Here is a 20,666-nt window from a genome sequence, read left to right on the forward strand (position 1 = left end):
AAGAAAGGAGAAGGGGCGGTATGGGAGTGTGGGAGTGGAGGGAAGCTGGCAATGGATGGGAAATTACGGAAGAGAAGCAGCAGGCAGGGCCCCCAACACCCAAAAGAGCCACATAGCAAGACTTGGACTCACTCAGCGCCGTGGCTCTGGGTAACACTGGAAGTGTTAAGCTTCCAAAGCTACAGCTGTCCATACATGTTGTAGCTATAGAAACAACCTGGGCAGGACATTTGGGTTAATATCAGAGGCTAGCTAGCACACTGTGATGTCTTAGCCAGTGTCTCTTCAAGATGTCACACAAGCAGAAGCACACAAATAGATACATGTTCTATGTGGCCTTACCATAGACATGTGACATCTACAGGTAAACTGTCTCAGACACAGCTACACATAAAACAGCCCTTGGATCGCACAATCTCACTCCTGCACTGAAAGCTTCATTTGGCAAGAGTTTGGGATTTAGGGGGGTTAGTTTTTTAATCTGGACAAAATTCGGATATATGTGTCCAAACTTTTTCTTCTCATTCAGGGTTCCCTGGACTTTCCCATTCCCTCAGGGCTGGGGCCCCTTGGCTCCAAGGCCCATTCTCTTGGTCCCCAGCCTCTAGAGCAAATGCATGTGTGTTTCAATATGTATGTTCCAGGTCGGCTCAGAAGGAGCTGCAGCACCTCTGTGCCCTAAGCCAAGCTGTCACCCAACCCCTGTCCTGCTCAGCCAGTACTAGCCCTCCACAGTTGTGTGTGTTCTGAGGTGCAGGCAGGCATGCTGGGGTGTGTCTCACTCAGGAACCTGAACTTCAGTTCCATTCCACTGCTGGAAGAAAGGGTCACGTGTATGGTGGTAAGGAAGGAGTGGAGTAGCTTTTCCAGGGTGCATTCTCCAGGCAAAGTTTTCCTCCTGATGGAGGAGTAGCTGGAGATGGGAAGCACCTGGATGAGCAGTGTCCACAGCAGGTCCCTGGAGACAGTAGAAAAGCTGTCTCGGGCTCCTCCTCCAGTTTAGATCACCAACTGGGGTTGGCCCTTAGGTCCATGTGGGACATAGAAATCCCAGACTGCCCATAAGGGGAGGGCTGCAGGAGGTGCTGGGCTCCCAAGGACACTCCTCCTGCCTCCCCTTGGCCCTCGAGAAGAAGCTTGGTGAGATCCTGTTCAGTGGGAGGCAACAAGTGAGGGAACATATCTTCACCTGCCCTGCAAGCAGAAAAGGGAGAGAGGCAGTGGAGTAAGCCTAGCACCCACTCCTGCCCCTACCCAACATCCTCTTCAAGCTACCACTCACCAGGTGCCCCTGGGGAACCCTCCCACTGGCTGATTTAGACAGCTGTCTTCTGCCATGGACACATCTGAGCAGAGCAGGGGTTCAGGACTGGATACAGCATGCTCCTGAGGCTGGCAAGGCAGCAGGCTTCTACCGGGAACCAGAAGAGGAAGTGAGGAGGAGGCTGGGAAAGGATGAGGAGGAGCATGGGCTCAGAAGGGGCTTTGTCACTCACTGGGTGGGAGGCTGGTCAAAAGACAAATTTATCTGGCTCAGGCTGGGGGGCATATGCAGATGGGTCCTGAAAACAGGAAGGAAACAGAGGAAATGAGGCAAAGGCTGAGCGTTACAAAGTCAAGACCACTGGGTGAATGCAAAGCACAAATGACACTTAGTGGCTCACTGACTGGCCTTGGGCAAGCCATTTCTTTTTCTTTTTTTGGTCCTGGGGCTTGAACACTGGGCCTGTGTGCTGTCTGTCCCCGAGCTCTTCGCTCAAGGCAAGCACTCTACCTCTTGAGCCACAGCACCACTTATGGTTTTCTGATGGTTAATTGGAGATAAGAGTCACAGATTTTCTTGCGAGGGCTGGCTTTGAACTATGATCCTCAGATCAGATCTCAGCCTCCTGAGTAGCTAGGATCATAGGCTTGAGCCACTGGCGCCCAATTGGGCAAGCCCTTTGTGTGCTCTGAGATCAGTGTTCTCTGTTGCAAAATGGGGGTGGAGGCCTGAGGGGGTCAGTTTCTAATATTTCTTTGGACTTTGAACTTGATAGGTCTAAGTTCTCCATTTTCTACCCTGCCTCTCAACTCCTGGGAAGGCACTTCTTGTGTCTTGACTAAGAGTTAATAAGCCCCTGATTGTGACTTGGGAGAAAAATGTCTACACCATATGGAAGATGAAACAGATAAAACTCAGTACAGCTGGGTGCCAGTGGCTCACGCCTGTAATCCTAGCAACTCAGGAGGTTGAGATCTGAGGATCTCGGTTTGAAGTCAGCCTGGGCAGAAAGTTCTGTGAGACTCTTATCTCAATTAACTAAGTGACACTGTGGCTCAAGTGGTAGAGTGCTATCCTTGAGCAAAAAGAGCTCAGGGACAACACCCAGACACAGAGTTCAAGCCCCAGGCCCAACAGAAAGGAAAAAAAAAAAGCATAGCAGCTGGGTGGAGGTCAGGGTGGGGTGCATGCTTAGCATTCTTGAAGTCCTATGCTTAATCCTCAGCATCAAAAATCAATCAAACAAAAACCGTAAGTAAATGAGCCTGGATTTCACAGGCATGAGAGAAAATACTACCATAGGTCATTATATGAGCCAGGCACCATGTTCAGCTGTACACATATTATAAACTCATTTAACAGTAATATCATGAGGTAGGACCACTTTTGTCATTATTAGCCCCCACTGTACAGATGAGCCACTGGAGGCTGCCCAAAGCCAGCAAGTGACTGAGCTGTTATTCAAACCCAGGCAATCCAGATCTTGCCCTCCAATCCCTGTGAGTAGACAGAGGAGAAGGAAGGGTGATAGCATGTGTTCTCCCTTCTAATAGAAGAGCTTCCTTAGTAAATATAAACACAAATGCAATAGAGTTCTGCCTCCTCCTGCCCACCCCCACCCCCCACCTCCCCAAAGGTTCTGACTTACTCTGGGAAGGCTGGCAGCACATTGATGGACTCTTTTGTGGAAAGGCCTTGATATGAGGAGATGGGGTGAGAGTGTGGAGGATACACTGGGGACCTAGAAAAAGAACGTAGACCCTTTGATGCCAGTCTTCCCCTTGGAAACTTTCACACCCTGCTATAGAAGGGAATTTCTTCCATGGAAAGGAAAATTCCCTGCTTCAGCTTGCCATACCAGCTCTCCCAGCTGCCCATGCTGAAGACTTGTCTGCCCTGACCACTCCCCTCTGTATCTCAGGAGCTCCTTACCCCATCTCTGGGCCAAGCTGCATGCTTATGGAAGGATCAGGGGCCATTCCAAGATCATAGGAAGGTAGCATAGCAGGCATCTGGGGCTCTGGAGTAGGAAGGGGTTGGTCCCTGGAGGAGAGAAGGAGGTACATGTGACTGACAAAGAATTGAGGCCACCATTCATTTCTGCAAGTACCAGTCCCCAGCCCCACCCACCATCCATACCACCACACCCACCTTTCCACAGTCATTTTGATAGTAGCTGGGACATAACCTCGACCATCCTTTCCCATCTGTTCGTCTGTGGTAGGAAGGAAAGAAGAACTGTGTAGCATTCCAGGATTAGAGAGGAAGAGAAATGGGACTGGGGAGTAGGATGTTGGGCAGGTAGAAGAAGTGGGGGATACAAAAAGGGAAGAGAAGTCAGGGAGATGGGAGGAAGGAGGAGGTGGGTGACAGGAAGGAATCAGCGCTCTAGCTCACGCTTGTAATGGCTCCCAAAAGCTTCATCCTTGGGTTTCTTGGGGTAGAGGTTTTTGAGCTGAGCAAGATCTCGAATTCTGTCCCCCAGGGAGCGAATGGATAAGTCTTTGGCGGAGAATGGCTGGATGTTCTCTATCTGTGAGGAGCCTACAACAGGAGTAAGAACTTGGGTCTCCACTATCCAGACTTCCCCTTCCCCCAGTCCCACCCAGAAACCAATCTCAATCCATTCAGGCAAGGGTAAGACCTAGGGTGGAGGTCTTGAGAGAGGGCCCTCCACTAGTGTCCATTGCCATATATGACTTCACAGTGAGTAGTAGACGCTTAGACCACAGAGGAGGAAGATAAATTAAACTTTAAGAGGAACTTCCTGAAGATCAGGTTGGCATCAAGGAAGGTCAGGCCATTTCCTTCCCAGAAGAAACCCTAGAGAGCACAGATACAGAGGAAGAGGGCTGGCTGGGGTGACCTCACCATCCTGGCCCCGGATGACATGGGCAATAGTGATGCCCCCAATCTCTGAGTCACTGAAGCGGAGGAGGAAGGTTCCATCGGGTGCATTGAGGAGAAGGCTAGTGACATATTGTTTGCTGATGAAGCCAATGATCAGCCTGGCCAGGATGAAGAAGAAGGGAGTGTGGGTACCAAGTGTAGAGATGGAGCTCCAGGTACAGCTGCTTAGGCCACCAAGGGACACAAACTTACCTGTCTGACCAGTAGCTCTTAAGACAGCGTTTAGTAAGGTCCAGGACTCCATCAAACCACTGCCAAAAGGTAAAGCCTCGACCCAGCAAGATCTCCTAAGGGGTAGAGGGGAGCAAGGGTAAGTCAGGAAAGGACTAAGCTGAAGTTTGATTGGTAAGCACAAGGGCTGTGAGGGTCCACACGACAGCCAAGGACTAAACTGTACCTGTAGCCCACTAATGACAATGGGTAACACTCACACTTAACCATATACTGGACACCATTCCAGCCTTTCCATCTATCTGTCTGTCTATCTCTATCTATCTATCTATCTATCTATCTATCTATCTATCTATCTATCTATCTATCTATCTATCTATCTATCTATCTATCTATCTACCTATCTATCTGGAAGTACTGGGGTCTAAACTCAGGGCCTCATGCTTGCTCATCTTGCATGCTCCCTTGGCTTTCTACTACTTGAGCCACATTTCCAGCCCAGCTCTTTTTTTTTTCTTTCTGCAATACCCTGCTATATGTCACTAGCTATTCTGTTAACATCAGCAACTCAGTATGTGATTTCTTTTTTTTTTTATTGTAAAGATACTATACAGAGGGTTACAGTTACATGTGTGAGGTAATGAGTACACTTCCTCTTGAACATTGTTATTTTGGGAGGAAATGACATTTCAGACTTTTCTGCCCAGGGTGGTCACAAACTATGATCCTCCAGCTCTTTGCTTCCTGAGTAGCTAGGATCACAACTCCAAGTGTTACTTTACCTGATTCTTTGCAAGACTATGGAGAGAGGTATTATAACAACTATAGGAGCACAGAAAAGCCAAATGACTGGCCTAGGATCACACAGCTGGTGAGAGGCAGAATGAGATTTAAGCTGAAGTCTCTCAAAAAATTGTGCTAAACTTAATCCCTAGGCAGAGATGTATTCTAGGAGAAGATAATTGCTAGTTATATTCTACGGTCATGTGGTTCTCTTGTGTGTGTGTGTGTGTATGTGTGTATTTTCTCTCCATGTGCCCGTGGCCTCCCCCCCATCTGTTTTTTTGTGCCAGTCCTAGGGCTTTAACTCAGGACCTGGGCACTGTCCCAGAGCTTCTTTTGCTCAAGGATAGTGTCCTACCACTTCAGCCACAGTGCCACTTCTGGCTTTTTGGGTAGTTCATTGGAGATAGCCTCATGGACTTTCCTGCTGGCTTCAAACTGCAATCCTCAGATCTCAGCCTCCTGAGTAGCTAGGATTATAGGTATGAGCCACAGGCTCCCTTTGTTGTTGTTGTTGTTGTTTTAAAGAGCACAATATGTAGCTGTATTTACCCATATGTCCTGTCAAACAGGACATGAGATCTCTTTCTTCCAAAATGCAGTAATCAAGAGCAAGATTCAGAGGCTGGGCATAAAAGATCATATCTATAATCCCAGCTACTCAGGAGGTAGAGGTTTTGTGGATCAAGGTTTGATGCCAACCCAAGCAAAATGATAGTGACACCTCATCTCCACAAACAATCTGGGCATAGTGTTAGCCCTTTGTAATTCAAGCTTCTCAGAGGTAGAGGTAGGAAAAGCATGCATGGTCCAGGCAGGTCCAGTTGAAAAGCAAAAGACCCTACCTGAAAAATAACTAGAACAGAAAGGACAGGAGGCAAGTGGTAGAGCCTAAAGTGTGAGAACCTGAGTTTAGTTTTTGTTTTTAAAGTCAGGAATAGGGGATTTGGCTGGTCATGGTAACACATGCCTGTTACACCAGCTACAGAGGACTTGGAGATAGAAAGATCCTGGGTCTGAGGCTGGCTCAGGCAAATAGGTCTGGGGATATGGTCCAGTGCCTAGCAAGTGAGAAGCCCTGGATTCAAATGTCAGTATAGCCAGAAAAAAAAAAGACAGAAAAGGAATATGGAGTTCTATTTTACTTCTGCCATTTACCTACAGTAAGACTTGGAACAAACTACATACTCCCTGTAAGCATAGGTAAAATGGGGATAAAATTAGTATCCAGCCAGGTACTACTCAGACTCATGCCTGTAATCCTAGCTACAGGAGGCTGAGATCTGAGGGTCATGGTTCAAAGCCAGCCCTGGTAGGAAAGTCCATGAGACTCTCATCTCCAATTAACCACCAGAAAATTGGAATTGGTGCTGTGGCACAAAGTGGTAGAGTGCTAGCCTGGAGTCAGAAAGCTCAGAGACAGTACCCGGGTCCTGAGTTCAAACCCCACAACCAACCAACCAACAAAAAAAAGTAGTACCCATCTCACTTCAAAGGGATATTGAAAGGATTCTATGAGATAACATACAAAAGTGTGGAGCAGGGCTGGGAAGGTGGCTCAGTGGTAGAGCCCTTGCCTTGCATGCATGAGGCCCTGGGTTTGATTCCTCAGCACCACATAAGCAGAAAAAGCTGGAAGTTGTGCTATGGTTCAAGTGGTGGCCTTAAGCTTGAAGAGCTGAGGGACAGTACCCAGCCACAGAGTTCAGGCCCCATGACTGGACCCCCCACCCTCAAAAAAAAAAAGTGTGGAGCAGTGCCTAGCATATACAGGAAACTGCCACAATATGGCGACTGTATTACTGCTCATGTCCTTCTGCAATTTGATCCAGATTTTGCAATAGGAACTTATTTTCCTAATGGGTCAAAGTCATTTAATCAGAGCTCTATTTGCTCACAATCTGAGCAAATCATGCAAGTCATCATTAAAGAGGAAGGACAGAGATTCCCTAGACCAAAACCTGAAATTAAAGAGGACCAGTTGCTGAGCACCAGTGGCTCACGCCTGTAATCGTAGCTACTCAAGAGGCTAGATTTAAGGATCGTGGTTCAAAGCCAGCTTGGACAGGCAAGCCCTGAGACTCTTATCTCTAATAAACCACCAGAAAACCAGAAGTGGCTCAAGTGGTAGAGTGCTAGCCTTGAGCTGAAGAGCTGAGGGACAGTGCCCAAGCCTAGAGTTCAAGCCCCATGACCAACAAAACAAACAAACAAAAACAAAGAGGGCAAGCTATGGGGTGATCCACAGAGAGAAGTATTCTGCTAGGCACTCCTGATGGACACGAAGGGTACTGGGAAAACCCTGGGATCTGTCCCTGATCTCTGTGGATGAAGAAGCTCAGAGATGGGAGGTCCAAAGAGCAGGAGAATGACCTTGTTGAATTGTGACCAGGACACAGACCGGTGCTGGAAGGCCTCCATGTTAAGGCTGTTGTCATTGAAGATTTTCTGGGCCAGGAAGAGGAAGTGCTCTGGCAGCAGTCCTCGGTTTGTCCCCACCTCAGCCATGAACTTGAGGTTCAGAGTTTCACACATCTTTTCCCAGGGTACCCGCTCAGCCACCACAAAGGGAACACGGTCCTGGGGAGGGGAACAGGAAGGGAAAGAAGTGCCTCATTGCCAATCTTCCTCTGGTAGCTTTCGTTCTTCCCACCTCCCAGACCTGCCTCTCCTGGCAGAGGCCCCAGAGCTGGCTCACAAAACATGATACTTTCTCACAATAGCAGTTTCTGGTGCCACAGCAGGGACCACAATGAAAAGAAGTTAGAAGCACAAAAGTAGACCCAGGAGAAGGAGTTAAAAGTCACACACATTTGAATGTTCCTGTCACCCACCAGCTGGCACCCTGACCCCTTGTTCTGGAATTCATCTTGTCTCTGCCCCTTACCCTAGGTATTTATTTGCTCACCATCTCAGAGAAGGCATTATCCCAAAGGATGGTGGCTTTGGCATTGTTGTCCTGGTTCCCATGGACGATGACCACCAAGGGTAGAGACAGGGCCTTAAAGGGATGAGAAGAGGCATTTAGTGTGTGTGTGTGTGTATGTGTGTGTGTATGTCCTGTGCCTTGAACTCAAGGCCTGGGGGGGGGCCGGGGTCTGGTGGTCCGGTCATAGGGCCTGAACTCTGGGCCTGGGCGCTGTCCCTCAGCTCTTCAGCTCAAGGCTAGCGCTCTACCACTTGAGCCACAGCGCTACTTCCGGCTTCTTTTTTTTCCTGCTTATGTGGTGCTGAGGAATCAAACCCAGGACTTCAAGCATGCAAGGCAAGCGCTCTACCACTGAGCCACCTTCCCAGCCCCCTGAGCTTTTTCTTTTCTTTTTCTTTTTTTGGCTCAAGACTAGCACTCTACCACTTGAGCCACAGCTCACTTCAGGCTTTTAGTAGTTTCATGAACTTTTTTTTTTTTTTGTCAGTCATGGGCTTGAACTCTGGGCCTGAGTGCTGTCCCTCAGCTCCTCAGCTCAAGGCTAGGGCACTACCACTTCAACTACAGAGCCACTTCCGGTTTTCTGGTGGTTTAGTGAAGATGAGTTTCACAGACTTTCCTGCCTAGGCTGGCTTTGAACCGCGATCTTAAGATCAGCCTCCTGAGTAGCTAGGATTATAGGCATGAGTCACCAGCACCCGGCTTTCATGGACTTTTGTTCCTAGCTTTGAACCTCAACCCTTGGATATCAGCCTCGTGAGCAGCTAGGATTGCAGGCGTGAGCCACCAGTGCCTGGTGAGTCATTTCTCCTTATCAGAGCCAGAGAGATCCTCAAGAGCTGGTTCTAAGCATGCAGGGGAGTCATGGGCTCACAGGACATAGGTAAAGAGCATGTTGCTAAATGCATTCTGAAGCTCAGTGAGGCCTCACTGTACAAAGTGACTATTACAAGTCAATGCTACAGGGCCAGCCTTAATACCTCATAGCCACATGACCTGGGAACACTAGAGGATCTCTGTCACAACGTCCCTATCTGGAAAATGAGGCTAGTTAACAGTACCTGTTTTATAATGCCATGAAAACCAGGTGTGTATGTATTGCTTAAAACAGTGCCCTCGTCTATAGGTGTGTGTGTGTGTGTGTGTGTGTGTGTGTGTGTGTGTAATGTCAAACAGTGCCTTGAGATGGAGGCATGACTCAGCAATAGAGCACCTGATTAGCAGGCACAAGGTCCTGAGTTCAACTCTCAGTACCGCCAAACAGTGCCCCGTTGTATAGAATATGTTTGATTTGGTAAGAGTTGGTTACTAGGTTAGGGGTGTGGCTAGCAAGCTCAGGGTCCTGAGTACCAACTCCAGTAACTCACAGGCTCATATCTGTAACCCTAGCTACTCAGGGGACTGAGATCTGAGGATTAAGGTTTGAAGCCAGCCTAGGCAAGAAAGTCCATAAGACTCTTATCTCTAACCACCAAACAGCCAGAAGTAGAGCTATGGCTCAAGTAGTAGAACACCAGTCTTGAGTTAAAAAGCTAAGGGACCCAGGCCCTGAGTTTAAGCCCCAGTCCTGGTGCACGCACACACACACACACACACACACACACTGGTGCTCATTACTACTCCCTGGATGTGACCCTATGGTCTTGCTTCTCACCACTCACCTTGCCCCAATGTGCATAAATCCTAAACACATGAGGAGCAAGGCAATGAGGATCCAGGGTTCCAGTGCATGGAGGCCATGGGTCCCAGACTGTTAGTGGGGCTGAGGCCATGGCTCACCTGGAGCTGGATGGGGAGTTTGCTGGGGCCCAACAGGAAGTTGGTGGAAAAGAGCACAGCACACTTCTCCTCTGTGACAGACTCAGTACCCTTCCGCTCACACCGCTTGATTTTCTTCAGGAGCTGAGGGGAGCCAGGGTAAAAGAGAACAGGGGTGAGGACAAGAGAACAAAAATCAAAGCTGGGTACTGGTGGCCCATGCCTGTAATATTAGCTACTGAAGAGGTTGAGATCTGAGATTCATGGTTCAAAGCCAGCCCAGGCAGGAAAGTCCAGGAGACTCTTATCTCCAGTTAACGAGCAAAAAGCCAGAAGTAGAGCTGTTGCTCAAGTGGTAAAGCACCAGTTTTGGGTGAAAAAAGGGACAGCACCTAGGTCTTGAGTTCAAGCCCCAATATCAACACAACACACACACACACACACACACACACACACACATATTTGAGGAGGGGGGAGAGAGAGAAAGAGAAAAAGAGAGAGAGAGAACAGAAATCAGATGGCCCCTCTTAGCCCCCAACATCTCCAAGGAGGGTCCCACAGTCGGCCTGCATACTCTCTCCCCACCTGCACCCTGCAGCCCCTCACCAGATTCTTGAACAGGGCAGAGCAGCAGTTCCCAGGAATGCTGTTCTCCAAGGGCACTGTGTTGTTCATGATCTCCCCAGTGCTTTCTCTGCCAGGAGGGTCAGAGTGTGAACAGCTCAGCACAACCCGGCCACATGTTGACTACCCACTGTCGCTGGACCTAGAGCTCTAGGTCCCTGCTTCAGCTCTCCCTTGTTCCCTCCCCGCTTCCCTTCCTCCCTCCCTCCCTCTCTTCTTCCTTCTTTCCCTCCTGTGTTCTCTCCTTCCCTCCTTTGCTCCCTCCCTCTTTTTCCCTCCCTCCCTTCCTCTCTTCTTCCCTCTCTCCCTCTTTCGCTCCCTCTCTCCCTCCTTTACTTCCTCCCTCCTTGCCCTTCCTTTCTCTTCTCTTTTTCTTGGAAATCAAACTCAGGGGCTTGTGCATGCCAAGCCCACAGTCCATCACTGGCCTATACCCCCAGCCCCCTACTTGAGTTCCTTGTGGAAGAATCCTCATCTTAGCCAAATTCTGCTGTCTCCCCCTATTCTAGACCAAATGGGGCTCTTCTCTTCCTCTGCCGTGACCATTCAGGATCTCTGCAGACCAGGAGCCCCCTTTCCCATGTCCTTGTGGTGCCAGTACCTCAGTTCCTCTTGCCTCCATCACCCCAATCCTGGGTCCAGCCCCAGCTTACGTTCCAGCCCCAGGCCCCTGGGCTAGGCTCAGCTCCCTCGCCTGCTTCTCTGTCACCACATCAGCCCTGACTGGAGGAGGCTTGGCTGAGGTCCCCAGGAACCGCAGGCCCAGCAGGAATCGAACTCCAGCCTGGAACTTGGTTTGAGTCTTCAGAACCTGAGGAGGCTGCTTCTCCACCAGGAAAGAGCTAAGGGGAGTGAGAAGGATATTGGGGGCAGGGGGAGGTGGTACTTAGAGTCTGAGTCCCTCCTGGTGGCTTCCCCATAACTCTTTTCTCCTCAGGGTCTGCCCAAGGCCAGGCAGGGAGCTCATGGGGCCTACCTGGTCACCAGGGTTCTCAGGACTTCATCCAACCGGCTGATCAGCGATTCCCTGGTGTTGGGCTCTAGCTCCCTACTGGCTGCTCCTATCTCCTGATGTAGCTGAGAATAAATGTCCACCAGGCTCTCACACCTGGGGCCAAGACAGTGGTTAGGGGACATGCTCCAGCTCAGACGTCCCTCCCCTAACGAAGCCAGAAAGCAAGATATTGATGGGCGGGGATAAGGGATATATCTGCAGGAACTGCTTCTGGAACCTGCCTTTGCTCTTAGGAAGCAGTTCATTCTCAGTGTCTAAACTCCAAGTGGAAATCCAGTTGCCTCTTCCCCTGGGATCTAGTACCCAGAAAGATACCAGCATTGGTAATACTTTAGGGCAAATTGGAAAGTGCCCAATCCCAACAGACTGAATAGAAAAGGGTTGCCAGGTGGGCCCAATAGCTCAAGTCTATAATCCCAGCTACTCAGGAGACAGAGATGGCAAGAATCTTAGCTCCAGGCTATCCTGGGCAAAAAAAAAAAAAAGTTTGAGAAAACGCTGGGTACCAGTGGCTTTTGCTTGTAATCCTAACTATTGAGGAAGCCTAGCTAATTGACCATTGTGTTTTGAAGCTAGCTTGCAGAAAAATCCATGAGATTCCCACCTGCAGATGGCACAATGTCAGACTGGAGGGATGGCTCAAGTGGTAGTGTACCAGCAGCACTCAGCAAAAAGCTGAGTGAGAGAGCACAAGGCCCCGAGTTTAAGCTCTGGTACTAGCACAAATCATAAATAAATAAAAGTTTGAGAGACCTCCATTTTAACAGAAAAGGCCAGGTATGATCATGCACTAGCAGGAGATGGAGCAAGCCCAGGCATAAGCAACACCCTCCCTGGAAAATAACCAAAGCAAAAACTCTGATGGTATAGATCAAACCACAGAGTGCTTCCTTAGCAAGGACAAAACTGGAATTCAAATTCCAGTACCAAACAAAAAAAAGCAATGTTCCCTAATCTTCTGGGTATGGAGAGAAAAGGAGAAACTTAAATATGATCCCTTAATTGAGTATACTTGTACAGGATACAACCTACACAACTGTGCAGGCCTCCTGAAGCTAACTTCCCAGAGTCTTGGCCCATTTTAAACCTCCTACCTGGCTTTCTCTTACAGCATGAAAGCAGGTGCCCACCCCAGCCAGTCCCCTTTCCCTGTTAGCCTTGCCCTAACCTCTGCTGTAGCCCAGCCAGGCTCTCTTCAAAGGGCGCGCCATTCCCTGCCAGCTGCTGCTGCCGTTTCCAAATCTGGATCCTCTTTAGCACCAGGCCTTGGACCACCTCCAGCTCCGCCACAGTCTCCTGCAGCAGCGTGGCCAGGTCCTAAGGGTGGGAAGGGGCCTGAACCAGGGCCACACACAGCCTCTTCTCCCAAGTCCTGAGGACAGGGCCTCCTTTCTTACCATCCTGCCATTTTCACCGTCCCCCCCAACCCTAATCTGTGTCTGTCTGTGTCACCTCTAATCCTTCCAGTTGCACTTTGAGCCCAATTTCCTCCGCCTCTCAGGCTGTTTCTCACCTCACTTGGCCCAGTCCCATTGGAAGAAGTTTTTATCAAGCTGTGAAGAGACACTGAAGAGGGGGCAGGGGAGGGAGGGGGGGACAGGGATCAGGGATACAGAGAATGGAGATTCAGTCAAAGCTGAGATCCAAGAAAGGACCACTCCCACACACTGCCCAGACTGGTCTTAGGGCCCCAGGGCTTGTGCCTCACCTTGGCCAGCCTCAGTTCCCTGATGCAGGGCTTCCCGGAGAAGGCGGGTCTCCCCAACCCGGTGTTTTAGCCTCTGCAGAGCTGTGTTAAACTTGAGTTCTTCCTGCTTCCAGTGGAAGGTCATTGGCAGGTGGTGGAACTGCATAGGACAGACAAACACAAATGGGTGAGTCTCTGCTCACCTTCCTCCATGACAACCCCCTCCCCCGACCTTTGGCAGTTCCTCCAGCCTCTGGAATCCCCTGGGGACAAGTTCTTGCTCCTGGCAGGCAGGCACTGGTGGCTCATGCCTATAGTACTAGCTACTCAGAAGGCTGAGATGTGAAGACTGAGATTCCAAGCCAGCCCAGGCAGGAAAGTTTGTGAGACTCTTCTCTCCAATTAACCATCAAAAGGCAGAAATAGAGCTGTGGCTCAAATGGTAGAATGCTAGCATCAAACCAAAAAGCACCCCAGGCCCTGAGTTCAATCCCTTCCCCCCCCAGCCCCTACCCAGTATACATACACATACACACACACACCCCAAAATAAAAAAATAAACCATCTCCTTACACTCCTGTTCTGTCCTCCCTTAGACCTCTATTCGAAGCTTCCTTTGAACTTGGCTTGAGTTTCAGTTTGACTGGACTGTCTTTTGGGTCTAGAATCTTGAGCCTTTCCAGAATATCAACCTCTTCCTAGTTTCTAATGACTCAGGCTAAAGTCCCAGAAAGCCGAATCAAGGTGGGAAGTGGGGTGTCATAATACCTGTTGGATAACAGCTTTTTTCTCCCCTTGAAGTATTTGTCTGAAAGTGGCCACCAGCTTCAGGGGGTCCCTCTGATATATGCTCTACAGAAGTGAGGGGGGGGGGAGACCGTTAGCTCTTACTCATGTCCTCCTGCTCCAGTTTCAAGACATTCCAGTTTCATGCATTCATGGAAAGGTAACACAGCTGTAGATTCCAGAAGTTTCATGCATTTGCATGCCTTTAAAATCAAATTTGCATGCTAGCTAGCAGCTCACCACAGGAACACCATTTTGCTTACAACATCCTCCATCATCCAACCAATTTTCCTCCAGTGCTCATCCAACTCTGCCTCAGCCCCACCCCAAACTTGTCCCTTTCCCTTCTGCTCGACCTCCAGGGTACTGATGTGTGGCAAGATGGCATTCCCCTCTCCTTGCTCTCCTGCAGAGGCCTGAAGATGTTGAACAGTGGCTGAAAGTAGCATGCTAGCCATTTTGCAGCAGAAGTCATCCAAGCCGACCAGGAATTCCCTATGGGAACATCAGAATGAGGCTGTATAAGACCAGGGCTTCCTCAGCTCCTAACCATCCATCCACAGCCTACCACTCAATGTTTCCTCTCCTAATTCTCCATGGCCATTCTCTGCACACTACCCTGCTCCCTTGCTTCTCAATCTTCTGCTGTTATGAGAAGTGTCTCTGCTCCAGCCCTGACCTCCTTCCTCTTTAGCTGAGCCTCTTAAGCACTGAGGTGTTCACATGTCAACGTGTATAGTCTTAATTTGGTGGTTACACATTATACTCACATAGAATAACCAGTGCCAGAAGAGACTAAAGAGAGGGAGGCGCTGGGCCCTAATGGCTCATGCCTATAATCATAGGTACTCAGGCAGATCTCAGTTCTGAGATCTGAAGATCATGGTGCAAAGCTAGCCTCATACAGGAAAGTCCATGAGACTCTTTTTTTTTTTTTTGGTCATAGGGCTTGAACTCAGGGCCTGGATACTGTCCCTCAGCTCTTTAGCTCAAGGCTAGAGCCCTACCACTTGAGCCACAGTGCCACTTCTGGCTTTTTCTATTTATGTGGTACTGAGGAATTGAACCGAGGGCTTCATGGATGTGAGGCAAGCACTCTACCACTGAGCCACCTTCCCAGCGCTCTACCACAGCGTTACTTCTGGTTTTCTGGTGGTTTATTGGAGATAAGATTTTCATGGACTTTCCTGCCTGGGCTGGCTTTGAACCTGGATCCTCAGATCTCAGCCTCCTGGGTAGCTAGGATTACAAGCATGAGCGCCTGGCTCCCATGAGACTCTTATCTCCAATGAATCACCAAAGAACCAGAGGTGGAGCTGTGGCTCAAGTGGTAGAGTGTTAGCCTTGAGCACAAAAGCTCAGGGACAATATCTAGGCCCTGAGTTCAAGCTCCAGGACTGATACTTTAAAAAAAAAACAAAACAAAACAGAAAAGAGGGAGGCTGCATAAGAGAGGAAGACATGGGGTGGAAGGACTCACCAGGGCTGGTTTTCCAGCCAGTCACTCAGGAGATGCCGCAGGTGTTGGGGAAAGTCAACATAGAGATGCTGTAGTTTTTCTGGGGGCACTTTGGAGACCAGATCCCACAGAGACATGATCTGTGGTTTGGAGGGTGCCTAGAAGAGAAGAAAAGACGGGGCTGGGAAGGTAGCTCAGTGGTAGAGCACTTGCTTTACATGCCTGAGGCCCTGGGTTCGATTCCTTAGCACCACATAAGCAAAAAGAAAAAAGCTGGAAGTGGAGCTGTGGCTCAAGTGGTAGAGTGCTAGCCTTGAGCTGAAGAGCTGAGGGACAGCGCCCAGGCCCAGAGTTCAGGCCCAACGACCGAACCTCCCCCCCCTCCAAAAAAAAAAAAAAAAAGAAAAGAACAAGGACACTCCAAAAGATGCCCAAGAAACTAGAGCTAGCTTCTGTGGCAGCCCTGGACTTCCTGTAGCCAGCCTTCTAGAGCCTGTCCTCATTGCCACTTGTGGCCAGGACACCTCAAACAGGCACCCTCAGTCAATGTTTGAGACAAGCAACAATGCCAATGGTAGACTTATGTTTTTTTGTCGGTATTTGCCATTAAATATTTTCAGAGTGTGGTTTACTGGGGTAACTGAAAGCATGGAAAGCAAAACCATGGGTGAGGAGGAATCACTCAACACAAAAGGGTATAAAACTGGAATTGTTCTGTTAAAGACAAATGGAGATGGTTAGAACTCCACGGTCTTCCCTCTCTACCTCCTGATCCTACAAATATCCCTGCAACCTCTCAGAATTCTAAAGCTTCACGAAATTTGAAAACCAGGCTATGGATGAGGATGTAGCTCAATGGTAAAGCACTTGTGTAGATTTTGTAAGGCCCCTGGGTTACATCGAGAGAAAAAGAAAGAGAGAGAGAGAGAGAGAGAAAAGAGAGAGCAGGAAAGAAAGAAAGGAAGGAAGGAAGGAAGGGAAGGGAAGGGAAAGGAAGGGAAGAGAGGAGAGAATATAAATAATAGTAATAATAATTTAAACAATATAGTTCTTCTTCATAGATGGAAAAACAGGCTAAAAAGGTTTTATGTGTTACCCAGAGCTCCTAGGTAAGTGAGATGGAAATCAGGCTCTGAATCAGAGTGGTAATCAACCACTGCTGTTAAGATTCCTTCTAGCTCCAAATCACATCACCCCAAAAAGAGCAGGAGAGTGTGAGGTGATGGAGCAAAGGGAAAATAGAGAGCAGAAAGAAGAAGGTGATACTAGAGAAAAAATGGGGTTAGTCAGTCCGGAGTGAGGAGCTTAGAAGAGGAGGAAAGGATGTTAAAGGGCTAGAAGGCCAATGAGAGAGGGTAAGGGGTCATGAAGAGAGTAGGGGAGTAGGTTGCTCCCCTTCTCCCCAGGAGCTCCTGGATAGACCAGTGGTTTTCCAGGGGTCTCTCAGTTCATGTTTCTCATAAAGTCCCTCTCCCAGAGAGGAGGGGAAAGGAAGGAATTGGAAACTCCCGGGGTCTTCCCTAATCCAGGAACCCCCCTAGTTCTCTTATTCTTCCAGCTTCTCAACTTTTCCAAGGCTCCCAAAGGGATGGAAGAGGCCCCTCCACTGGACATTCCCAGTGGCATTCCCTGAGCTTTTTCTCCCAAAGGCAGAAGCCTTCCCTCTTGCTGTTTAGGGTCCTCCAGCAGGCCTTTCTGCAACCATTCTCCTCAGGGTGAACATCTTCTGATCTAGTTTCTCCATTTTTCTCTTCTGTCTTTCTCCCCAGTCTCTGGATGCTCAGATTCCAGACCCATCATCCTGCTCTCTACCCACCCTACTGGAAAGAGTAGGTGAGAACCTACTACTATTGGTGAAAACCCCAATGATAGACAGCTTCCATTAAAAAAATATATCCACTTGGTCTAGGGCGAGTATTTTTTCAAGTGGATATGAAAAATTAAAAATTATTGCTGGGCACGAGTGGCCTATGCCTGTAGTCCTAGCTACTTGGGAGGCTGAGATCTAAGGATCATGTTTCAAAGCCAGCAGGGGCAGGAAAGTCCATGGACTCTTATTTCCAGTTAACCACAAGAAAACCAGAAATGGAGCTGTGGCCCAAAGTGGTAGAGCACTATCCTTGAGCAAAAAGAGCTCAGAGATCATGCCCAGGCCCTGAATTCAACCCCCCTCCCCCACCAAAAATAATAATAAAAATAATTATTATCTTTAGTTGTACAAAGGGGTTTCAATGCAACGAATCAGTTTATAAGTACAATGCATTTTAGTCATCATTCTCCCCCATCTTTTCCAACCCCTCCCATACCCTCAAGTTACATGGCTCCATTTTCATATATGTACATTGAATATAATGACTATATTTACCTTCTTCTCTCTCCCCTTAACCCTCTTCCCACAAAACATATTTCAGCCTCCTGGGATTCATTTGTTAAACTATTCATTAGTTGTTCAGAGGAATTACATACCATCCTCCGGGGGAGTATTTTATTTCATTTTGGAGATAAGTTCTCTTTATATAACGCAAGCTGGCCTTGAACACTCAGTCCTCTTGCCTTAATCTCCCTAGTGAGTGGGATTACAGGTTTATACTATCTTGTTGAGTGATCATCCTCCTGGCATGACCTGGCTTCAAATTTCCACCACTCTTCTCTCCCTATACATATACACATCAGGAGATCAAGTTTGCCCCCAACCCCAATTCAAAACAAGGGCCCGGTGGATTGGTCTGTCCAGGACCTGCCATCCATTCCTGGCAGAGAGGGAGGAGCCAGAGTACAAAGGGGCGGGACCAGAGTTCCCTTTCAGACCCTGGTGTGTGTGTGGTGGTACCAGGGAGCCTGAAGTTCAAGATCCTCATTTACCAGCTTGGTGGCCTAAACCCCATCACCTCCACCCTTATATTCCCAAGTCCTCTGACCCTAGAGTCAAAAGGGTTTCTAGGAGTTGCCCAATAGGTGTTTGTGGCAGTGGCAGTGGTGGTGGAGGCGGGGAAGGGAGCCCAGGAGGTGGAGCCAGGTCAGCACAAGGAGGGTTAACCCCATGCTTCCCGCCTGCCTGCCAGGAAATCTCAGTGTCTCTAGCAGCCAAGCGTGGTGCAGTTTTGAGGGGGGGAAATCCCCCCTCCTCCAGGACACCATGAGGTCTACATCTGGGGCTCGCTCACCCTCCAACCTTTAGCAGGGACCACTATTGGGGTTGGAAAAGCCCGTAGCCCCCCTGGTATCAACCTTTAGGGAGGGGCAGCCATCGAGTGGGGACCCCTGGAGGACTTAGTGTCCTCTTTTCTCTGACTTTCTATTCCTCCCACACCCACACATGCAGGGTTAAGGGCCAAGGGTATGGGGGTAGGTGACCAAAGAGGGAGAGAAGTATAGAAACTTATACTCTACCCCAGATTCCTGAGAATACTCAGAAAGTGACAAAACCCAGTGTCACCAACTACCAATGCTAGCTGAAACCATTTCTAGGGGGCCCATCTGCCCCGCCCAGGGGAGGATCCCTGACAGACCCTGCGAATCCATCCATCCCCCACACTAACAGTCAGAGGCCCCCCCCCACCTTCCCTTCCTCACAAGCATCCCCTCACCTGGCACACCCCTCTGCCGTCTTCTCCCTCTCTCAGCAGGCACTGCCAGGCCCCATGGATCTGTAGCTCTGTCCAGCAAGTTCAGGGCTGGCCCTGCTATCAGAACCCCTCCACCATCACCACCACCAAAATGAAAAACAACACACACTCTCTCTCCTCTCTCCTCACCTCTCTCTCTCTCTCTCTCTTTCTCTCTCTCTCTCTCTCTCTCTCTCACACACACACACACACTTCTCTTCTGGGCCTTCCTCTTCATGCAAGCCCTAGCTGCCCAGCCTGCTGTTTCCGGCTTCTCTGTCTACCCAGGTCCCTCCCTGGAGTGCTGACGACACAGAAGAGAAAGTGGGCTGGAGGAGGAAGAGGAAGAAAGTGGGGTGAACATGTGTGCCTGCTCTGCTGGGTGGGGAAGCGTGTCGTGCAGAGGGCAGGGCCAGGGGCTGGCTCCCCACCCTACAACCAGGCTGGAACCCTGACTAATCCTATTCTCCTCAAAAGCCCTCCACTTTTCTCCCGAAAGTAATCACACAGAAAGCTTCCGCCCCAAATTGCCCTGTTCCCACATTCAAACTTTTTCAGGGCTTGAGTCTGGGGGCCACCAGGGATTGGGCTGCCTAGGGACTTTGGCAAAAGCAAATCCTACTGGGCTTTGTGCTCCACCCAGTGGAGGACCCCGAAAAGCATCCGGGAAGCTGGAGGTTTGTCTGGAACTCTTAGGTTTGCCTTCCTGCCGAGGGTAACGCCTTAGAGGTCTCGTGACACCAGTAGGGGGAGGAGGAGAAGAGGAACCCTCAATTCAGTTCTGGAAGGCTCCAGGAGTCTCTCAGACCCAGCTGCTGGCAGCTCCTGGCAAGATACCACTGCACAGAGCTGATTGGTCCTCAGCAAGCAGTCCCAGTGCTGCCTGTAGATTCCCAAGGGACAAGTCTGAATAAGAATCTGCTGTGTAGCCTCGGCCAAGTTCCTATCTATTTCTGGAGTAAACAGTGAGACACACCCAGAAACAAACACGATATGTACAACTTCCCGAGTCATAACACTACACACACACACACACACACACACACACACACACACACATGTGCAGGCAGGCTCACATACATATCAGAGCCATTTGTAATTACAACGCCACACAGTGAAGGCATGCATGTTTGCACACGCGCGCACCAGAGCGTGTGCGTGTGTGCATACACAAAACACACAAGACATGCTTCGTTTCTAAGCCATCATCGTTAGCTGGTGGATTTTTTTTTCCGAAGATTTTGCTGGTAAAGGCTCTGGAGGTGAACAAGGTATTGGGGAATCTTTTGAGCCTCCCAACTTGATAGCCAAGTGGTGTGTGGAAAGGGCAGGGTCTGGGGACAAGGGAGGATTAGGAGTTTTCTGTTCTCTCTTCAGGGCTGAGAGGAAGGGCCAAAGCTAGTCCTATGCTGCCTCCTGCTGTCTGAATTGATCTTCTTCCATTTACAGGAACCACAGTGTCTGTATGAGACAAACAGCCAAGGGTAGGAGTTAAGCAGAGTATAGCAGTAAAGAGCTGGACTCTGGAAATCAGCTGTTTGAATTCAAATCTTACCAACACAGCTAATGGGACAACCCTGTGAAACGTACTTTTTTTTTGGTCAGTCGTGAGGCTTGAACTCAGGGCCTGGGTGCTATCTCTGAACTCCTTTGCTCAAGACTACTGCTCTACTAT

The 20,666-nt window shown here is 49.3% G+C and overlaps 1 protein-coding gene across 2 annotated transcripts; it reads right to left on the reverse strand.

Annotated features, from left to right (window-relative positions):
- Positions 1-79: 79 nt before the first annotated feature.
- On the reverse strand, positions 80-19,155 carry Stat6 (signal transducer and activator of transcription 6, interleukin-4 induced). 2 transcript variants are annotated; one of them, XM_013020825.1, is made up of 22 exons: positions 18,974-19,155; positions 15,408-15,544; positions 14,284-14,422; positions 13,910-13,993; positions 13,163-13,301; positions 12,968-13,020; positions 12,623-12,771; positions 11,416-11,547; positions 11,093-11,281; positions 10,422-10,509; positions 9,837-9,959; positions 8,037-8,129; positions 7,502-7,708; positions 4,367-4,461; positions 4,136-4,272; positions 3,662-3,808; positions 3,416-3,479; positions 3,197-3,307; positions 2,913-3,005; positions 1,497-1,562; positions 1,283-1,411; positions 80-1,194 (listed from the first exon to the last, which is right to left on the reverse strand). In XM_013020825.1, the coding sequence occupies exons 2-22, from the start codon at positions 15,521-15,523 to the stop codon at positions 1,005-1,007; spliced, it is 2,544 nt and encodes an 847-aa protein (XP_012876279.1). In that variant the 5' UTR covers positions 15,524-15,544; positions 18,974-19,155; the 3' UTR covers positions 80-1,004. The 2 variants fall into 2 exon arrangements, with proteins under 2 accessions (XP_012876279.1, XP_012876288.1); XM_013020834.1 differs by lacking the exons at positions 13,910-13,993; positions 14,284-14,422; positions 18,974-19,155 and having other exon boundaries at positions 15,408-15,487.
- Positions 19,156-20,666: the final 1,511 nt, after the last annotated feature.

This window comes from Dipodomys ordii, unplaced genomic scaffold, assembly GCF_000151885.1.
Source record: "Dipodomys ordii isolate 6190 unplaced genomic scaffold, Dord_2.0 Scaffold3, whole genome shotgun sequence".
NCBI lineage: Eukaryota > Metazoa > Chordata > Mammalia > Rodentia > Heteromyidae > Dipodomys > Dipodomys ordii.